Here is a 19,791-nt window from a genome sequence, read left to right as displayed (position 1 = left end):
ATATTTTCTAAAGTAGGACTAAATGTGAACCGCTATCAATTTTTTGCGGGAATTGATTTGATTGAAATAGCTCCTGGATGTTCCACATTGTCCAAATGATGGTTAGTTCTTGGTTATTTGAGAAACAGAGGCATTCAAATCCTTCACAGACAAAATAATCTCAGTGTTTGACTGCTGATTTCTGGAAAAAGAAAAACCACTATTAGCCTGTGAATATTCTCATTCATCCAGGTCATAGTTATCTCAAAGGAAATTTCAATCGAACGCAACTGGACTTGGTTATTTTTTCTTAGAAGACGTCTCAAAAATCACTATTCGCACGCAGAAACCACACATTGGCCAAATTTGTCATTTTGTGTAAACTGTCTTGGATTCTGGTGAATTTTTGCTTTAGAGTAATCAAGATAACTTCAGAAGCCATATTCATACACGCTGTAAGCCGATGTTTGGATCTTTGCTGCACATCGCTCTGAACCTGCCAAGCAGCAGATGAAGCTGTGTCACAAACACAGAGCTGCAGCGTCTTGTACCGTGTGACTGCCACTTGTTCGGGGATCAAACTCAAGAGTGTGCCATGTTTTCCTCAGCTCCTGCTGCAGCTTTTGTCTAGAACTCATGTTGACATTTACACAGTGACGATGGGGAGGACTGTGAAGGTAGACACTAATCACTAGATCGACACCAAATGCTTTATTTAAAATGAGCCTGTCTAATCGGTTTCACTAACTCACTGCTTTTGTAAGACCACTGACTTTGCACAGTTCAGATTCTTTTCAGTTGACAGAACCAAACTTGTTGCTCTTTACTCGTCAGGAACTCAGAGAAAAAGAAAAAAAAAATCTCCAGATGTGTCGAATCCATTGTTTTATTAGAAGAAGCTTAGTGACTAAAATCAGCGACCAAAATCTTTGTTGTGCAACTGACAGCTTTATTTTCTGTACTGTTCCACTGCTTTACAGATGCATATGACATGGTTACAATGTATGAAATCTGTACAGAGTTTGTAAAAAATGAGTGATGAACCTTTTTTTTTTCATTTCTGCTTTCTACCCATTTGTTGTATGAAAACTTAAAAATCTTGGCTCTATCTACTTTGTAGCATAAGTACTAGTAGTACCTTAGAGATTTTGTACCAATGAAAACAAAAACCCTGTTTTGTACATTTAAATTCTCACCTGAAATGAACATGAGCCTGCTGAGGATTTTTGTATGGACCACTGAATAAAGTAATGAGGACGATATCAGGATGGTCTCTAAGTGTTTGCTTATAATCAGTACAAAAAATTATTAAACAAAACCAAAAACATGCTAAATTAAAAGCTTTATGAATCTTCACAGCAATACTCCCTTCACAACTCATCATGACACAAATGATGTCAACATTCAAGAAATATTGTACAATACTGCACATACTGTAATATAAACTTCACAGTAATGAAGCTAGGCTAAGAGAGTTAGCACCATAGTGAAAAAGCCTATAAGACATTATTCCATTTCATTTTAACATTAGAAAGAGAAAACAAGAATTATGTAAATGTAATTAAATGTCAGTGTTATTTGATTTAAGATCTGTTCAGAAATCAGGCAAATGGTGATTGAATCTCAAAAGGCGCATGATTCTATCCACACTCAACTCCATTTGATCATTTACACACAAAGCTCATTTGTAAACAAGGTAATACAAAATATTTTGTTTGTTTTTAGTGCATATTTGAATGTAGCGTTTATAACACAATTATGCCTATAATTATCCAGTTCTGATATTCTGAGATCAGTCCATGGTTGAAATAAATCAATATAGCAGTGTTATACCTTAGAGTAAAACTACAATAGTGTAATTAGGGTTGCTTCAGTTGCGACAACTGAACAACTAATTAAAAATGTTAACCAACCAGTGCCAGAAACAAGCCTGTTTTCCCGAGAATATGGGTGGGTCACAAAAATACCTAGATACCAAATGCTAATCTGATGTCGACAACTGGATGGACCCAGTCTCAACACCCGAGGGGTAATTTCGACAGTATTCTTCAAGCTTCTTCAGAAGCGTCGCTAGGTGTTGGTGTGTTGTGTCCAAACATGTAAAGGTATGAGAAGAACCTCTTATTTGATTATTACTGTATAAGATAGCCAAACAATTAGTATTGCATTTCTTACTAAACTACCTGAGGGTAGTGTTTTGTGTCCCGTGGAATTCGCAAGAAATTTGTTTGAAATTTGGACGTCAACTGCTTTGTTTAAGAGTATTCTCATCTGTTGTAAACGTGTGCAACAACCGTATGAAAAGTGTTCAATCTGATAATTCTCAGGAAGCGACATGACTTTTACCTTACTGATAAGTGTGGCAACAGAGACACTAAATTTCTGGCAGGACAGGACAGGAAACAGTCAGCATAAAATTATCACCACCAGTGGCACAAAAGCCACTGTGTAGGGGTGAACCTGAGGTCTTTCATGCTGTCATCAAGCGCTACAAATGTCAGTATTTCATAAATACTGGCAGTCAAAATTAACCATCTCTGTATATTTGGAAGTACAAATCTGTTGGTCCAGTCTCTTTTTGTTTGTGGAGTCAACTCAGTTAACCTGTGCAAACAACCGGTTTTAGTTCCCTCTTATTCCCATTAGGATAGCTAAAGATGTATTGGATGGAATTTAGAATTCAACACAAAAAAGTGGACGAGTGACGAGGCAAATGAGACAACAGTCAGAATATCAAGTGATACAGGAATACCATTTCCAATGTAAACAGCTAAAACCAACTGTATTCAACACCAAATCTATGTTTTACCATCACCATGGTGACTCAGACGTTTTAATAAACAACGCCCTGATAGAATCAGACAACAGCGCTGTTGACTGGTGGTGTTACGTGACGACTGATGTGTTGTCTCTGATCACTCGTATACTTAACTATTCATCTCTGCGTGTCGAGTGTAGGCGGTTGGTACACGGGAACACCTGGGTCAACAAGAGGCTGGCGACCTCTGATGATGTCAGCAGCCTTCTCTGCCATCATGATGGTGGGAGAGTTAAGGTTGCCGCTGACGACGCTGGGCATGATGGAAGCATCGACCACGCGTAGCCGCTCCAGACCCAGAACGCGCGTGTTTGAGTCGACGACCGCCATGGGGTCGGAGGGAGAGCCCATCTTGCAGGTGCAGGACGGGTGGTAGGCGCTGTCTGCCTTCCGGCGGACAAATGCATCGATGTCGGCGTCTGATTGGACCTGAGGACCGGGCTGGACCTCAGGACCACGGAACGGGTCGAAGGCCTTCTGAGCAAAAATCTCCCTGGAGAGTTTGACGCTCTCTCTGAACTCCCACACATCCATATCTGAGTGGAGAGCAAATGACAATTACATTTCTATCATTGAGTCCGTCAACCCAACTGCCAGCTTTCATTCCAAAATAACTGTTGACGTTGATGAGATGCACTTTACACTTTAAGATGTAAACATTGGTGATCTTTTTTCCTCATACCTAGAGCATTCCATTATATTCGTGTAATAGTCAGTTACCGGGCTCCTTTACTGTGGAACCAGCTCTCTCCATGGGTCAAAGAGGCAGACACTGTAACTACATTTAAGTCTAGACTTAAGACATTCCTCTACAACAGAGCTTTTACTTAGGGCTGGTTCAGGTAGCTCTGAACCACTTTATAGCTACGCTGCTATAGGCTTAGACTGCTGGGGGACACATCTGGTTACACAGAGCCCTCTCCTTTCCTTTCCCCTCCTCTCCTCTCCTCTCCTCTCCTCTCCTCTCCTCTCCTCTCCTCTCCTCTCCTCTCCTCTCCTCTCAGTACAGTATATTTGTCATTGTCATTTTTTTCTGTTGTACTTTGTAATTTGGCTTTGGTGTCTCGCACTCTCTCTGTTTCTGCAGATCCACCAGAGCTCCATCTCTCTGCACCAGCCGCCGCCTGCGGCGACTGGGTCTTGATAGGTCAGGGACTAAATCTTACCGGTGGACAGGTAGTTTGGCTGGATGGTTGGGTGATCCAGGGGGTTGGTGCTCTTCAGCTTCAGCCATCCGGTACTAGTGCTTCTCATTGGTCCCACGTGAACCTACAACACAACATCAATTAACACCAAGTTTTTTGTACTTTGTAAGTCATTGAGGAACCTGAAGAACATATGCAAACCCAATGCGCACATGCAAAAATAGGCCCACTGTAAATACCACCAAATACTGCCAATTCTTCAACGACGAAGAACCCAATGATATCTGGCACATTTATAGATCGAACAATACAAAATACGTAGTGTACACAATGTGGGCACAAGAAAGCCTGATCGGTAGCCTAGAAATCTAGACGCACCCTAGCGGCAGCAAATATATTTGCTCTGTAGGTGGGTCTAGAAACGAGCCATAGGAACTTTTTGAGTCTCGAACACCGATTGTGTTCACCAATCACAGCGCTCTATCTGTTTAGAGAGTTGTTGGGCTTAACGTGACGACAACATACATTTTAATTGGCTTGTCAGGCTAACGTCATCCTGCTCTTTGCTCCGATTGGTCGTAGCGCTACCCTATTGCGTGCAGAGGCAGTTTGAAAGACAGCCTTCATCCCGCCCCCTGGATTGAGCCGAGGTCTACTGGTCGTTGCCAGACTAGACATTTTAATGATATGGTCTGGCTTGTCAGGCTACCTGATCAGTGCAGTTCTTTGGAAAAGAAGTAAAGTCACACCCAGGAATTTTCTTGGAAGCTCCTGTTTCATAACTGTCTATGGTGTCAGTGGTTACTCTGTAATGAATGAGCTTTTATACCAGTCACGGTTACTTCTGAGGCTATTTTGCTATGTATAGGTGCTATAATATACTATATGTACTAATATATATGTTCTTTGAAATCTTTAGTGGGAGAACAAACCAGCACCGCCATCTTGCTACATGCTCACAGCAGCAGACACACCAAGGTCAATCACACAATCACACAAAAAGCAAACACAGAAACCACAGGCACCTGATACGCCTCTATTTTGGAGGCAACTCGTCCGTGGTCGATGACTTGTGAGGGTAGGAAGTGGAACTGAATGTCGGGGTGTGTGACTTTCGGACGACTACGGATAAAACCCCCACTCTCCAAGTGGGCTGTAGCTCCGTAACCTGGGGAGACAACGACACAGACTGATGACATCTATCTTGCCTGCCTCTCTCCAACCTTGCTCCGTATTATGAAAATACTGCCTGCACTACACATTTTCCTGCCACAATGACAGGAAAATGATTTATTTTTTTAATATTTGAAAATATTTCAAATTATTTGCAAATAAATGACTGCATTATTTTTTCTTACATGTTTGTTTGAGAAATAATGAAACAGTAGGAATCAGCTCACACAAGATACATTGGCATTTTTCTTAAACCCATCTGATCCCCAACCCACCCGCATAGAGAGAGACAAATTAATGAGGTAGAAGAGTGAGGTAAATGCAAATACTTTTTTTTTTTTTTTTTTTCCACGTGACAACAAAAACTCATGTGTAAATACTCCAAAGTTGGCAAATTCAGGTCATGGTTTTACACTTTGCACTTTAAACTTTAGTAAGATAAAATTGAGTTTAAACTGACTTTATATTGAAATAGAAAAATAGAAATTGTATGTTCAATAGGAAAAGCAGTTTTCCTCAGACTCTATTATCACAATATTTCAACAATCATCAAAGTTGTCTATAACTGATAGTCCTTCATTCAAAATAATGTGCCCCGAGTGATAGAATCTCACAGAAATAAATTATTTTTGAGGAGAATGTGTGTATGTGTTTGTTTACCAGTGAACATGGTGAGCCACTCGAGGCCTATTTTGACCATGTGGAAAGGTTTCTGGGCCTTGTACAGGGTGATGGGTTTAGTGCACTGCTGCTGAACGTACAGCTCCAGATGATCCTGCAGGTTACTGCCGACGCCTGGCAAACAAAAAGACACCAGAGTATGAGTCAAAGAACATACACATTAAAAAACAGTCTGACTGTTTTTTGAAATGGGAAGTGGGAAACGAAACTTTACAGTAGGCCCATAAAATATACCTGGTAAGTGCTGAACAACAGAGACACCAAGTTGGTTCAGTTCATCAGCATTTCCCACCCCAGACAGCATGAGAAGCTGAGGGGAGTTGATTGCTCCTCCGCTCAGTATCACCTCTTTATCTGCAAACACCTGAGGAGAGAACAGGAAAACTGATGACAGAGTCACTCTACAAGATTACCGGTGTATGATCATGTCAGAGCTTCTATGGCCAGGCACATCAGACGGTCAGTTCGCCAACTTCACAATAACAATTTTAAAATGTAAATGTCAACCCCAAAGTCATATGAATATACTGCCCATACCATGGTCCGCATTAAAAACATTAGATAGAGAAAACAAACACTCCAAGGATCCCACCGTTTTGTACTGTAGTCGTTTGTGCATGTGCTTGAGATTTGTGCAACAATGTGTTGATGGCGAGGAGGCAAGTATCCATCACAGGCTTTAATAAATCAGCTCAAACAGAGCAGAGGCGTATATGACACAATGTGTTATGCAACAAGATGATCACATACATGGCAAACAGACCTGGGTGAACAGCATGGAGAAAAAAAATTTAAAAAGAAATGCCACAAAAAAAGAAATGAAAGCATATTTGCTGGCTGATGATTGACTTTAAAGGGATAGTTCAACATTTTGGCAAATTGGCCCATTGCCATAATCGCTATAGTCATAGCAGTAGGTTCATTACCTTTAATTGTCGGTGTAAGCTATTTTCAGTACGGCGGAGCGCAGCAGCTGGCTGCTCAGAGCTACGCTATGGAGGCTAATGGAATTTCTTGGTTTCCCTCATTAAACTCATCAAATTCAACATCCCAAAACTCCACAGCGCTTTTGTAGACAAGTTGTGACCTGCACAACCACCACGCTATGAGATAATGACGGAACGATACGAAACGGAGCCGTTTTCGAGGTAAATACAGGGTAAATACGGAGACTGCTTGCTGAAAAACTGTCCCTGAACGCAACGCGCATCAGCGGTTTTGTATGAATTTACCTCGAAAACGGCTCCGTTTCGTATCGTTCCGTCATTATCTCATAGCGTGGTGGTTGTGCAGGTCACAACTTGTCTACAAAAGCGCTGTGGAGTTTTGGGATTTTGTATTTGATGAGTTTGATGAGGGAAACCAAGAAATTCCCTTAGCCTCCATAGTGTAGCTCTGAGCAGCCAGCTGCTGCGCTCCGCTGTACTAAAAATAGCTTACACCTACAATTAAAGGTAACGAACCTACTGCTATGACTATAGCAATTATGGCAATGGGCCAATTTGCCAAAATGTTGAACTATCCCTTTAATTGAGCTGCTCATAAATGCACACATTTTGGCATTGGCATCGGCCAGCGAAAAACCCATATCGGTTGATCTCTAATTTAAAGCCTCCAAATTGCAAACTCTGCACCAAAATCGTACATTTGAATCAAAACGGCTGACTTCCTGCAGTTGTTTTTCTGCATCGGTGCGTCTGATACCGATTTTCATCCACTTACTAAAACGTAATCCAATGTGTCGAGGTTGTCGGCCACTCCAGGGGAGGCTATTGACTCATTCTGCACCACCTATGTGCAAATGTGCATGTGGAAAGTTTCTGGTGAATTTTTGAGGAGTCCTCAAACAGCCAATTCAACTGTGGTAATAAAATGCTTGAAAATGTTCCGCCGTATTTTTTCTGATGCGGTTGCTGAATGAAGTCATGGTTCCTTTTAGTATGAAGTAAACAGGGGTGCGGCTTGCTCATGTTTTCGCATATTTCTGCCTGATAGGATCGTCTGTTTCGTTGCAAATTCATTAGAAAAACTTGTGAAATGTGGAGTCACATTTTTTCTGCTTAACAGAATCCTCAATGACCTCGATGACTGAGAACCTACGCAAGCATAATTCCCCCATCTATTAAAAATGTGAATTGTTAGAGGTAAATCTATCCATCTCACCCTTTTCTTCAGTCCCTTCTGTATGTATTCCACTCCCACAGCACGGGTTCCATCAAACAGGATCTTGGTGGTCAGGCAGTGCACCTCCGTCTTCAAGTTGGGGCGACCCAGGGCCGGTCTCAGATAGGCGCTGGCTGTGCTCCACCTCTTCCCTGGGCAGATGTGGGCAGTAACATGCAGACAATATATGAAATCGCTGCTCCATAATAGACATGCTACATAAATGCTGCTATACGCATCTTTTTAATACGGTATTTCTTCTTCTACTCATGAAACCTTTAAAAATGGTCATGTCCATCCAGCCAAGGCCTTCCTGTTGGTATCCATTCATGTCATCAGTGAAGGGGTACCCCGCCTGCTGCCCTGCTTCAATGAAAGCCTTGTGAAGAGGATGGTCGGTCTTCCCTCTGGACACATTAAGAGGTCCACTCCCCCCCCGGTATCTACGGAAGACAAGAAACACAACATTTAACATTTCACCAGTTTTGTTTGAAAATACAACACTATGTCTTAAAGAATCCTGTACAAGGAATGACTGATCAACGCTGCCAAGACCTTAATAATTCGCCCATTGCCATAATCCAATGGCTCCCATCCTTCTTTGGCTCTTGACCCCATTTTGACATCACAAATTTTGGGCGACCCCGTCAATCAAGATGCGCTTGCTCAGATATTTTATATGCTGCATTTTATTTGAACTCAATTTATATTCGATAAAGTAAAGTGATAAAGTTGTGTCATCATTTTAAAAAAAGAATTACAAATATATTTTTATCAGTAATAATTTTTATCAATTACTAGACATTTCAGGCGACCCCATTTGAATTCCAGGGGACCCCACATGGTCCCTATAGTCATCGGGGTAGGTTAATTGCCCATCACTCTGCCCAGCAGCCGTGTCTGGAATGTCGTTATGCATTTGCCTCAAAAACAACTCCGTCTGTATGATATGATCATAGCGTGGTGAATGTGCAGGTCACAACAGCAGTACTATGATCTGTTCAGAGCTGTGTATGCCAGAGGGATCTTTTCAGTTTTGCATTGTAATAATAATGCTATTTTAACAATATGTTAGTATTTCTTGCTGTGTTAGGCTCTTTAAACATCCATCCTTCGACTGTTCCTCCAGGTAGATAGGACAGGAGTATATCTGTGGTTTGCTCTTGCACAAGTTTTCACACTCTGCCTGATAAGATCAGCAGTGTGTCACGACTAATGATTCATAAGAAACCTGTGAATTTTCTGATGAATGCATTGTGCAGTCTGTGGGTTGTTCACTTGAAGTGTGGTTTTGTGGCCTTAGGGCTTCTTATTTTATCATCATCATCCGGGACCGGTACCACCAAACAGGTCATTGATTCACTTGATTCAAGGTCCCTTCATATTAGAATTTTCTGGACATAAATTTCAAGGTACCAAAAGACAACAGGTTGGGCACCTGTTTTCTCCGAGCTCATGACACTGAGCTTTCCTGAAGTAAGGCAGACAGTGTTGGTAATCCCAGCCGTCCGCCCCCTCTCTCTGCCAGCGGTTGTAGTCTTCAGCGTGTCCACGGATGTACACCATGGCATTGAGTGACGATGAGCCGCCCCAAACACGCCCCCTTGGCCAGTACATCACCCGGTTATCCATGTGGGCCTGAGGCAGAGTGTGGTAGTACCAGTTATACCTGAAGGGAAGCATAAAGAAAATACAGTGAACCATCAAAAGGAGCTCTAATAGCGCTGTATACTTTGTCCACCTCTCCTTGTAATTAATAACAGACACCAAGACAAAATTAAGTTGTCTCACATCTGGGCCAGAAACATTTCAGAAATAGTGAAAGACAGCTGAAATAATTGAATACTGTCATTTAATTTATTACTGTACTTGTCATCACAAAGGTTGTAGGTCAGCGCTGCTGGCATGTGGATCTTCCATGAGAGTCGTAAGCTGTTCAGTGACATGTCCTTAGGCCCCGCCTCCAGGAGAAGCACAGATTCATGGGCATCCTCAGTGAGACGATTGGCAAGGACGCAGCCCGCCGACCCCGCTCCGACAACGATGTAGCTGTAAGATGGTGTTTTCTGAGGTGGTGATGATGAGTTGCAATGAGCAGCTGAGGCACTAAAGAATCTGCGATGGCGGGCGGAGGGGTAGGAAAAGGATGGCCCAGTGTTTCGTGTTTCGGGGACAGAGCGACGATCTTGACTGCAGCAGGTTAACCACTTCCTGCTGTCCCTCAGACATCTTGCAGTCACAACTCTCCTTGCACCGGTGTGGCCTACTGAAGCCACAGACAACATCCTGGTTCTGGGGGGACTTCCTTCATTCACTGGAAATCACAACAGTACATGTTAAAGCCGGACACACTGTGGGGAGCAGGCTGAGTCTGTGACTAACCAAAACTGGCACATTTGATGGTGATGAATTCAATTTAAAGCCTAAATTGTTGTTGGTGAGAAGGGGAGGAATTATGTCTTCTGTCTCCACCTTTTTGGTTTATACATCAGTTGTATGATTCTTGCAATCAGCATAGGCCTACATCAGTAGAGTCTTTTACTTTCTTTTAAGACATAGCCTAAGACTTTTTATTGAACCGACGTGTGGGAAATTCACTTGCAACAGTAGCATAGAAGTACAGGATACATAGATGTAAGGAATACAAATATAAAGACCCTCAAAACTGTGTTCTTAATTAGCAAATTTCCATATTAGTATTATAGAATTGTGGGAAATGCACTTTTTTATTTTTTTAATATTTGGGGAGGGCTCTCATTTGGACCCCGCCCCCCACTGATACAATGAAACCAAAGAAAGAGTCCATGTTTTAGACTTATTGCATAATTTTAACTTGAGACTGACTAACATTTTGTTTCCGCCCTCTTTACACATTAAGCTTTTGTAAAATGTATCGGTACCTTTGGTTTTACTCGATATCGGGTCAGAATAAAAACCAGTGGTACCGCACAGCAGCCTATGATCCAGGCCCAGTGGAGGGATATCTAGGTCATGTCGATAAACCAGGCTCTCACTTCTCGGTGTGTGGAAGTAACCGGACTTTGAACAGCCCGAAATAATAGCAAACGGAGACATCAAATCATTCACCAACAGTAAACACCCTGATGCTGGACTTTCGCTCTTATAACTTCCCTTTATAGATCAATGAAAAGTCATCGATGAGAGGCCAGTATGCACGCGCAAGCCTTTCAGTGTAACATTTTAAGGTCTGTGGGTCAGCTGCTGCACCAAGAGCTGCATTTGTTGACACGTTGTTTCTTGACTAAAAAAAACACACACATTTTGAATGTTGACAAAGTACGGTCAAACTGTGTGTGAGCTGCTCGCTAGGGACAGACCACAGACAGGCTGACGGTGACAGCGCTGTTAGACTTGTAAACACGGCTCCACACGACGTCGCTCCGCAGCTCGGAGCTGCAGTAACTTACGTTAAACTGTCCCGCAGGACGTGGAAACCGCCACAGGAAACTTTACCAACTCCACTCAACTTTAACCAATGTTGGTGCGGGAGTTTGGTACTGTCGACACAGCGAGAGTGACACTGTTTACAACCGGAATTGAGGTCGGAAAGCTGCTCTTACCTCGGCGACTGGACACACGGACTGAACCGAGCGAGGGGCGAGTAACGGGCAGGAAGGGGGCGGGGCCAGCGGCTGGATTTATACCGTAGTTAACTACCGATAACGGTGAACAGTGAGAGACAGGCTGCGACTGACTGAGGTTTCACATTACAGATGCGCTACAGGTACTGTAGGTTGTCGGTATCAATGATGAAAATATTATGCTGTGGATTATTCATTCATTCATTCATTCATTCATTCTTTAAAACCAACAGTTGCTCCAAGATGTGGAGAGAAGCGCTGATTTTCCTCTTTTGCGTCCAGGCTGGTGTGTTTGCACATGAAACTGTAAGTTAAGTTGTTGAACTAAACAGATGATCTATTATTTCATGTAAGACTGTAAGTTATCTAAGTGATGTATTTCTGGGGTTTGTTTACAGAAAGTAGACTGTGCTCAGTACTATAGCGGTAAGTTATGATGTTTTACTGATCTCTATAGCCTACTCGATCTGCAGACAGTGTTTGAAACTATAGAAACAAACTACTTAGGCTACTTCTCCTTTTACTTGGAGAAGTAAAATGCTATAGTATTTTAATTCTCCAAAGCTTATACTTGCATGAAACTTTTCACAAAATTTTCTTTTATAGGGCTATTTCAAGAAGTCATTTGCATGGACAGTGAAACATCTATCACCTGTAACAGTAGCCCACCAAAATAAATAGGCTACCCTAAAATTGATTCAATTGATATAAAAAAAATTGCCCAACAAATGGAATTTAGCACAATCTGTTGTCACTTTACGAGATCATCATACTGAATATTCTTGTTGATGTGAATACTGGAAACAGCTTAGTGCCCTCTAGGGTTTCAACATAAATTGTCACATGATATGTTTCACTTTATTTCAACAGCTGAATTAAGGGGAATAATAAGCACATTATTTGTGGACCTCGATCAACACCATTGTCATTTGTTTCAGGTATTCCTACTTCTAGTAATACCTCTCCGTCTTTCCTTGCGGGCCTGGAAGTTGAACAAGTGACAGTGGAAGGACAAGACATGCTGAACATCAGCTGGGCAGTCACAATTGATGGTAGGTGCAGTCACCCTCAGAATTGATTATTGATGACGTTATTCAATTAAAAGGAAGTAGGCTGATTACTCATTATTTGCTATAACAATGAAAGCTGTTATGCATTAGATATTTCTCTTACCTCTCAGTTTTCTTTACTCAGCACATAGGACTTTTGTACAGTGGCCCTGACAGCTCAAGACGCTGCAACTTAAAGGGATAGTTCAACATTTTGGCAAATTTGCCTATTACCACAATCCCTATAGTCTTGGGTAGGTTCATTACTTGTTGTCGGTGCAAGCTATTTTTAGATCGGTGGGGCAGAGCTGCTCACCTAAAGGCTGGCACACATTACAGGATTCTTCAAACCTTCACAGATTTGGAGACCACACACTTGATGATAACAAAAGACAAATCGCATGAGATCTCTCTCTTCTGATCTTATAGTGTGTGGTGTAGTTTCTCCAGCAGAGTATCAGGTTCTTCACGCTCAATATTCCAAATCTCACGTGGTCAAACGTGACTTCAGTGTAAACAAACATGGCAGACGAACAGGAAGATGCAATGGTGGTTGTTTTCTGCCGTTTACTGTCTGAAAAAACACACACACAAAAAACAAAACGACTATGGAAAAAGTCATAGAGACAGCGCGAATGTGGGTTGTTACAGCACAAGTTGGAAGCTGTGCGCTCTGGCCCCAAACACCCCACACTACAGGATTTCTAGTGGCAAATAGCCTATTAAACATGTTCAGTATTTACGATCTCTCCTTCCGATGCCTTCCGAGCGGATCGGACCGGACAAAATCACTCCCACACCACATGAAAATCAGACATGATGTTGTTTACAAACATCAGACAATCGGGCAGACAACCTTTGCTGGCTTTGATCGGAAGGGGGAGATCGGGACAAAAATCAGCCCGATTATCCTGTAGACTAGTGTACCCTCCTTAACGCAACAGAGGCAAACAGAATGTTCGCCTTTCCCTCATCAGAGTCATAAAATAAGCAATCCAACAACTCCAAAACTCCAAATGTGCAGTCTGTGAGGACAATTTTCCCCATGGGGACAAATAAACCTAATCTAATCTAAAAAATACTCTTGTGGACAAGTTGTGACCTGCACATTCACCACGCTATGAGATAATAATGGAACATTACGAGATGGAGTCGTTTTCGAGGCAAATGCAGCCGGAACTACATTCCAGACATGGCTGCTGGGCGGAGTGATTTCAAAAACGCAAGTAGTTCCGAGTATCTGCTTCATGTGTCGGAATGTTAACACGGCGTGGTGAATGTGCAGATCACAACTTGTCCACGAGAGTGTTTTATAGTGTGGCTGCACCTGGAGAGGAACACACCAAACAGACGAGCTCCCGACGCCGTCCGACGAGGCCCGACGTCTTCAGATTTAGAAAATAATAAGAGAGTCAAATTCATGTTCAGCACCAGGCACGTGCAGAAATCTTTGGGGGGTCAGGTGCTCAAAAAAACCAACATATGAGTCTTGGTCTTGATGTATAATTGAGAGGGTGAGAAAATTACTGTTTGAATTTTGTAGACCTTGTAGTAGTAGACCTAAGAGACATACAAAAACAGAAACAAGAAGCCTGACATACTTTTTCTCCTCAAGCAGCACACTGTGTGGTTAGCTGGCAGCTAGAACTGCAAAACCACACAGTGAAAATGCAATCAGCAATAATTCTTGTGTTATAGTGCGTCTGTAGTCAGGTCATTTCATTTATCTAAATGTATTATTTTTTTTTAAATGTTATTCTTTAAGGGCCACAGGCAGGCCTTCAGGCAAGAGGGAAAAGATGATCTTCATGACTGAACTCTTCCTAAAAGAAATAACATTTTGATTCTCTGTCTGTCCAGCTAGCATCGACTATCTGACTGGCACATTGATCAAAACGGGACCTTCATCATACCTCTGCAAATACAACCCAAGTTTAAGCAGAGAAGATATCAGTGAAGATCAGGTGCTAAGGATGTAATCTGCAACAATAAAAGTCAAAATGCATTTGAAACTATGGACCTACCAAAGTGTGTGTGAGGTTGAAAAGGTTACAATAACTGAAATGACTGTCCATCATCTTTTCAAACCCAGAAATGGTTTCATCTTTTAGTAAAGGCAAGGTACGGTGTCTACATCCACATCCGAGCTGCCAATGTCCCTTTGCCTCCAATGAATAGTGGCCTCGCTTATAAGTCTACATCTATTATGATATCTCGTCCAACACCAAGTAAGTTATTGTTATTATTATTATTATTATTATTATTATTATTATTATTATTATTATTATTATTATTATTATTATTATTATTATTATTATTATTATTAATATTATTATTATTATTATTATTATTATTTTGTTGGTCCTCAAAAATGTATTAAAGCTTCAAAAGTGTTAAAATGGTGAGACTGTCTCTTTGTTGTCTTTGCAGCAGTTACACTGAGCTCTACTCAAGCCCCTACAACAGGTGAGCGATCACATTTGCTTGTGCAAGTCTGTAGTATGTGTATATAATGTACAACAAAAATATTGATTTTATCTATCTTTGTTACTTCTTTTTAAAGTGCTCACTTCAACTGAGATCCCTACTTCATGTGAGAACCTACAGTTAAAACACTAAATCATGTAAACCTAAGCATAACATAGACAACTCAGTACAAATGACATAAGCAACGTGGTGTGTGTTTTGTGTTTGTCTGTGCAGCCTTCAGAACAGAACACGGCATTGGACTCATTTTCGGAGGACTGACCGCTTTGATGCTCCTGTGTTCCTGCTACATGATATGTAAATACAACTCTCAACAAACATTTGTGCCTTTATTTGCCAGGACAGAGAGACTGGGGGAATGACACATAGTAAATACCAGCATGGTCTTGGAATCGATCCAGCCATCACTTCTTTGGGCAGTGCCAACACGGGACATGCTCTCAAACACTAAGCACCCCGATACATCGTGTTTAAAACATGAATTTTGTATTAAATTGCAGATGATGAATAGGAGAAGAGTCAACTTATAGGGATAGTTCACCCAAAATTCTAATTTCACTAATATCTACTCACCCTCATGTGGACTAAGGGCTGGGAGAAGTTTCAGAGTCCTCTGTGCCTTCTCTGAGTTCCAGCGGGGCTCCTTGCAGCACTGCATATCCATATGACGGTTGCGAACGGAGCTCACTTTTCTTCATCCAAAAAGACACACCAAATAACATCCAAATACCTCCATAGTGCTCGTCTGTAATGTCCCTCTTGCCGTGAACTGGGTGTCAATGCAAATCGCGCGAGATTGGGACGGACCAGGAAGAGCAGTGCTGGGAGCTTCCGCTACAAACAAGCTTAAAACATAGACTTATTTCACTTTTTTCGGAACAATTTCTCATGTCGGGGCTTCAATACAAGAGGGACATTACAGACGAGCACTATGGAGGTATTTGGATGTTTTTTGGTGTGTCTTTTTGGACGAAGAAAAGTGAGCTCCGTTCGCAACCGTCATATGGACATGCAGTGCTGCACGGAGCCCCGCTGGAACTCAGAGAAGGTACGGAGGACTCTGAAACTTCTCCCAGCCCTTAGTCCACATGAGGGTGAAATTTGAATTTTGGGTGAACTATCCCTTTAATGCACTCTTCTGTGTGTGCATAACAGGGCTTATTACAGTTCTAATTTCAGCAAGTGTTTTTTTCTGATTTGATTTGTGATGCAATGAAAGACAAAGAGATTTTTCTATGAAATTACATTTTATTGCAATTGAGTCAGGGAGAACTTACAAACAATACGGCATCTACATTGATATCAGTTAACTCCAAAGCAGTCTTTTGCCCCCCGGTTGCGCACCCACCTAGAATTTTTTGTACACAAGAAACCCGACTATAGACTCAGCTTTCATTTGAGAATTCACAGTACCTGTGACGGTCTGTGGCACTTATACAGGTGCATCTCAATAAAATAGAATATCATGGAAAAGTTTATTTAGCCCATGTCAGTAGGCACGACAACACGACAAGTGAGAATCTAGATGGTTATCTCCGGATTTCCAAATGAGACCTTTGAGACACTGTACTATGTCTGTTACCCTGTGCTGAAGATTGCTGACCTCTCCTTCCCAATGTTTTCCTCCACCCCAGATAAAAACTGTGGAGCCAACATTGCCGAATCGTTTGGTTTCAGAAGGTTACCTCAAACTCCCATGGTTCCCGTCCCCGTGCTGGTGGTGTACCCTGCTGAGAACGCAGCCTTCCAGCAGGCCGTGGTGGCCCTGGCTGAGTTCCTGCAGTGGCACGGCGGCTGCAGTGTGACTATTGACATGTGGCAGCAGAGGAAGATTGCAGAGCTGGGGCCGATGCGCTGGCTGGCAGAAGAGGCCAAGGCTGCAGAGAGAGTTCTCATTGTCTGCCCACAGGTGCAGATTGTCCTTTTTTATCATCTATTTGTTCCTGTCTGATGAGAAGTGTATATGATGTTACTGTGTGACCAGGAACTTTCTAGGTTGTCTTATCTTATCTTATCTTATCTCATCTTATCTTATCTTATAGTCTACTTTCCAACAATGAGTACCCGGAAATGTTGAGTAGCCCAAAGTTTTATGTTAGAAATAGATAGTATGGGTTCCCAGTATTCAGAAACTGCCGGATGCTAACTTATATATATTTGAAATCCATCAAAATCGGCCCACTGGCGGTTAAAATCTGGTCACTTCCGGTTTAGACAGCCATTTTGAATTTTGAAAATGTCAGAAATGGATTCAGCATCATCAATAACCCCCAAAACCACTCCAATATTGCCCAGATCAGCCAAGTCAATTTTATTGAAATATTGCCCATATAGGCAATTATGCTAATTTATGCTAATTATTTCAGTTATGCTAATTGCCCAATATATATAAGTTAGCATCCGGCAGTTTCTGAATACTGGGGACCCATACTATATATTTCTAACATAAAACTTTGGGGTACTCAACATTTCACAATGGGGCCCTATGGGCTGGCAAGTAGACTATTATCTTATCTGTTTGGCTATAACCAATATGTTATCACCTTGGCATGGAAAATAACAACTCATTAAATGATCTTTATATCATCTTTGATATTTAGTGATTAACTTTATAGACCTAATTTTGGGGTGTGTCAACAAGAACTATTGTGTTAATCTTTGGAATAGATGAATTAACAACAACATCTTCTACACTGCCACAGTAAAGTAAAATACCACAATGCTGCATTTAAACAGTGTGTTTGTAGTGATGAGTGAAGAGTTGACTTGTTCATACTCCTCGTTTTCTCCTCTCTTCTCTCAGCTCTCTTCACCGCCCAGCCGCTCTCCTCCCAACCACAACTTTCCAGCAGCCTCCGTCCCAGCTACGGCTCATGACCTCTATCCCCTCATTCTCAACATGGTTGCCGGCTTCACAAAAAGTGCCAGTGACCTGAGGAAGTTCTGGGTGGTGCAGCTGGCCGAGCAGCAGGAGAAGAAGCAGAGGAGCAAAGCGCTGGAACTGAGGGCCTGCAAGACTTTTTGTTTGATGAAGGATCTGAAGAAACTCTGTCATGGTCTTCATACTCACAGGGGAGACAAGAAGAAGGTCTCAGATGTGATCTTCAGACCAGGGATTTTCTACAGTGATAAGAGTACAGTGAAATTAAGAGAAGCTGTAGAAAAGGTTTTCCAGAGAGGTGGAACCACAGAGAACATCCCTGTCTGAACATCTGTGATGAGAACATTTAGATAAGTATCAGAATTTTTTTTTTACTATTTCTTTTACTCTTTTATAAAAAATAAATAAATAAATAAAATAACAGATGACTTATACATTTTTCTGTCACCAAAACCTAAGCTTAGCCTCTTTTTTGTTTTGTTCATTTTATCCAGTTTTATTTGTCTTTTCTAGTGGTATAATGACATGCTTCAAATATGCTTAGCTAGTTGTTCATCTGTTGTTCACCATGTGCCAAAACCATGTTGAAACTTCCTGGCTGGTCAACACCAGCTCAAAGAAAGGAATGGGCAACAACTGTCTTGAGATAATTTTGTATAAAAGATTCAAGAAATGTATTTATGTGTTTGATTGTTTGCCATGCTACTTTGTATTGTCCCCCTCTTATTTACCAAGAGAAAGAGATTTGAAATAGTAATATGGTTGTGTGCAACCATTATGTCCTTTGCACATAAAGTATACAAAGAACCATCCCCTAAATAAAGAGGTCCTTTGGTGTTGGTTCTTCATAGAATTGTAGCTTTTTGAAAAAAAAAAACACTACTTTTTACTGTATACCATAATATTTTTAACAGCTTCCATTATCACCACAAGAGATTTTGTTTGTTTTACTCAAGGCAGTTTTATTTGTATAGCCCATTTGTACAAACAGTTTGTCTCAAAGGGCTTGGGCAAACTACTGTCTGTGGGCCATATATGCAGCCCAATGTGCTTTTTAATCTGGCCCATCAAATATTGGTACAAAATTGACCAAATTATAACAAAGACATTAAACTTTTTTAACAAAAAAAAAAGGGTGTTGAGTCTACTGTGTGTTTGTGTGCTTGCTTTGTCCTTGTGGTGGAATGAAGAGGTTATGTGGGGGAAAAAATCCATATTAAGGGACAATAAAAGTCTAAAGTTCACACAAACACTCTCCATCCATTTAATACTGGCCCGGCCGCCAAATTTTAAAACTCACTGTGGCCCCTGAGCCAAAAAGTTTGCCCACCCCTGATTTAAGAGCGTTGAATGCCGTGGTGGTAGCACTTAACTTGTGTGTACTTGTGCTACAGAACATTGTTTAACACTGATCAGACTGAAACAGTTTTGTATCTGTAGCCTCCATTCATGTGCACGTTACACACAGTAGAAGTAGGCCTACATCCTGGTAAGGTGTCTGTCACAGGCCCATCACAGAAAATCAACACCAACAGTGTCAGAAGTCTGTCTGAAGCTGGTGGCTGATGGTGAATCTTCAGTGTCACAGAGATAATGGTTTGTAAATCATCAACTAGATTTATGTTGAAAGAAAAACATGATTACGTTACAAATAATATTTGTAAGCTAATTGTAATTCTGTGAACTTTTTATTTAATCAGGAATCCAAGTTAGAATAAAATATTATTTTGAGTTCCTAAAATTATTTGAAAAAAAATAATAAGAAAAGTTCCTCAAAATCTATTCAGAATGTATTAATTGAGTATATCTGTGG

The 19,791-nt window shown here is 41.3% G+C and overlaps 2 protein-coding genes across 4 annotated transcripts; one reads left to right on the top strand and one right to left on the bottom strand.

Annotated features, from left to right (window-relative positions):
• Positions 1–1,239: 1,239 nt before the first annotated feature.
• chdh (choline dehydrogenase) lies at positions 1,240–11,603 on the bottom strand. Of its 3 annotated transcripts, none has more exons than XM_083975753.1 (10): positions 11,541–11,603; positions 9,829–10,273; positions 9,398–9,628; positions 8,236–8,402; positions 7,960–8,111; positions 6,031–6,160; positions 5,776–5,910; positions 4,968–5,110; positions 3,964–4,066; positions 1,240–3,333 (listed from the first exon to the last, which is right to left on the bottom strand). In XM_083975753.1, exons 2-10 carry the CDS (start codon positions 10,242–10,244, stop codon positions 2,915–2,917), a joined length of 1,896 nt encoding a protein of 631 aa, XP_083831879.1. In that variant the 5' UTR covers positions 10,245–10,273; positions 11,541–11,603; the 3' UTR covers positions 1,240–2,914. The 3 variants fall into 3 exon arrangements, with proteins under 3 accessions (XP_083831879.1, XP_083831880.1, XP_083831878.1); XM_083975754.1 differs by lacking the exon at positions 11,541–11,603 and adding an exon at positions 11,298–11,395; XM_083975752.1 differs by lacking the exon at positions 11,541–11,603 and adding an exon at positions 10,860–11,217.
• il17rb (interleukin 17 receptor B) lies at positions 11,582–18,399 on the top strand. The gene is made up of 11 exons (XM_083975755.1): positions 11,582–11,704; positions 11,795–11,867; positions 11,960–11,987; positions 12,500–12,613; positions 14,471–14,574; positions 14,703–14,838; positions 15,041–15,076; positions 15,174–15,203; positions 15,314–15,394; positions 16,732–17,006; positions 17,901–18,399. The coding sequence occupies exons 1-11, from the start codon at positions 11,694–11,696 to the stop codon at positions 18,303–18,305; spliced, it is 1,293 nt and encodes a 430-aa protein (XP_083831881.1). The 5' UTR covers positions 11,582–11,693; the 3' UTR covers positions 18,306–18,399.
• Positions 18,400–19,791: the final 1,392 nt, after the last annotated feature.

The sequence above is a fragment of the Trachurus trachurus genome (assembly GCF_905171665.1).
Source record: "Trachurus trachurus genome assembly, chromosome: 7".
Lineage (NCBI taxonomy): Eukaryota > Metazoa > Chordata > Actinopteri > Carangiformes > Carangidae > Trachurus > Trachurus trachurus.
The sequence above is the reverse complement of the archived record's forward strand: the minus strand, read 5'-3'. Positions and strand labels throughout refer to the sequence as shown.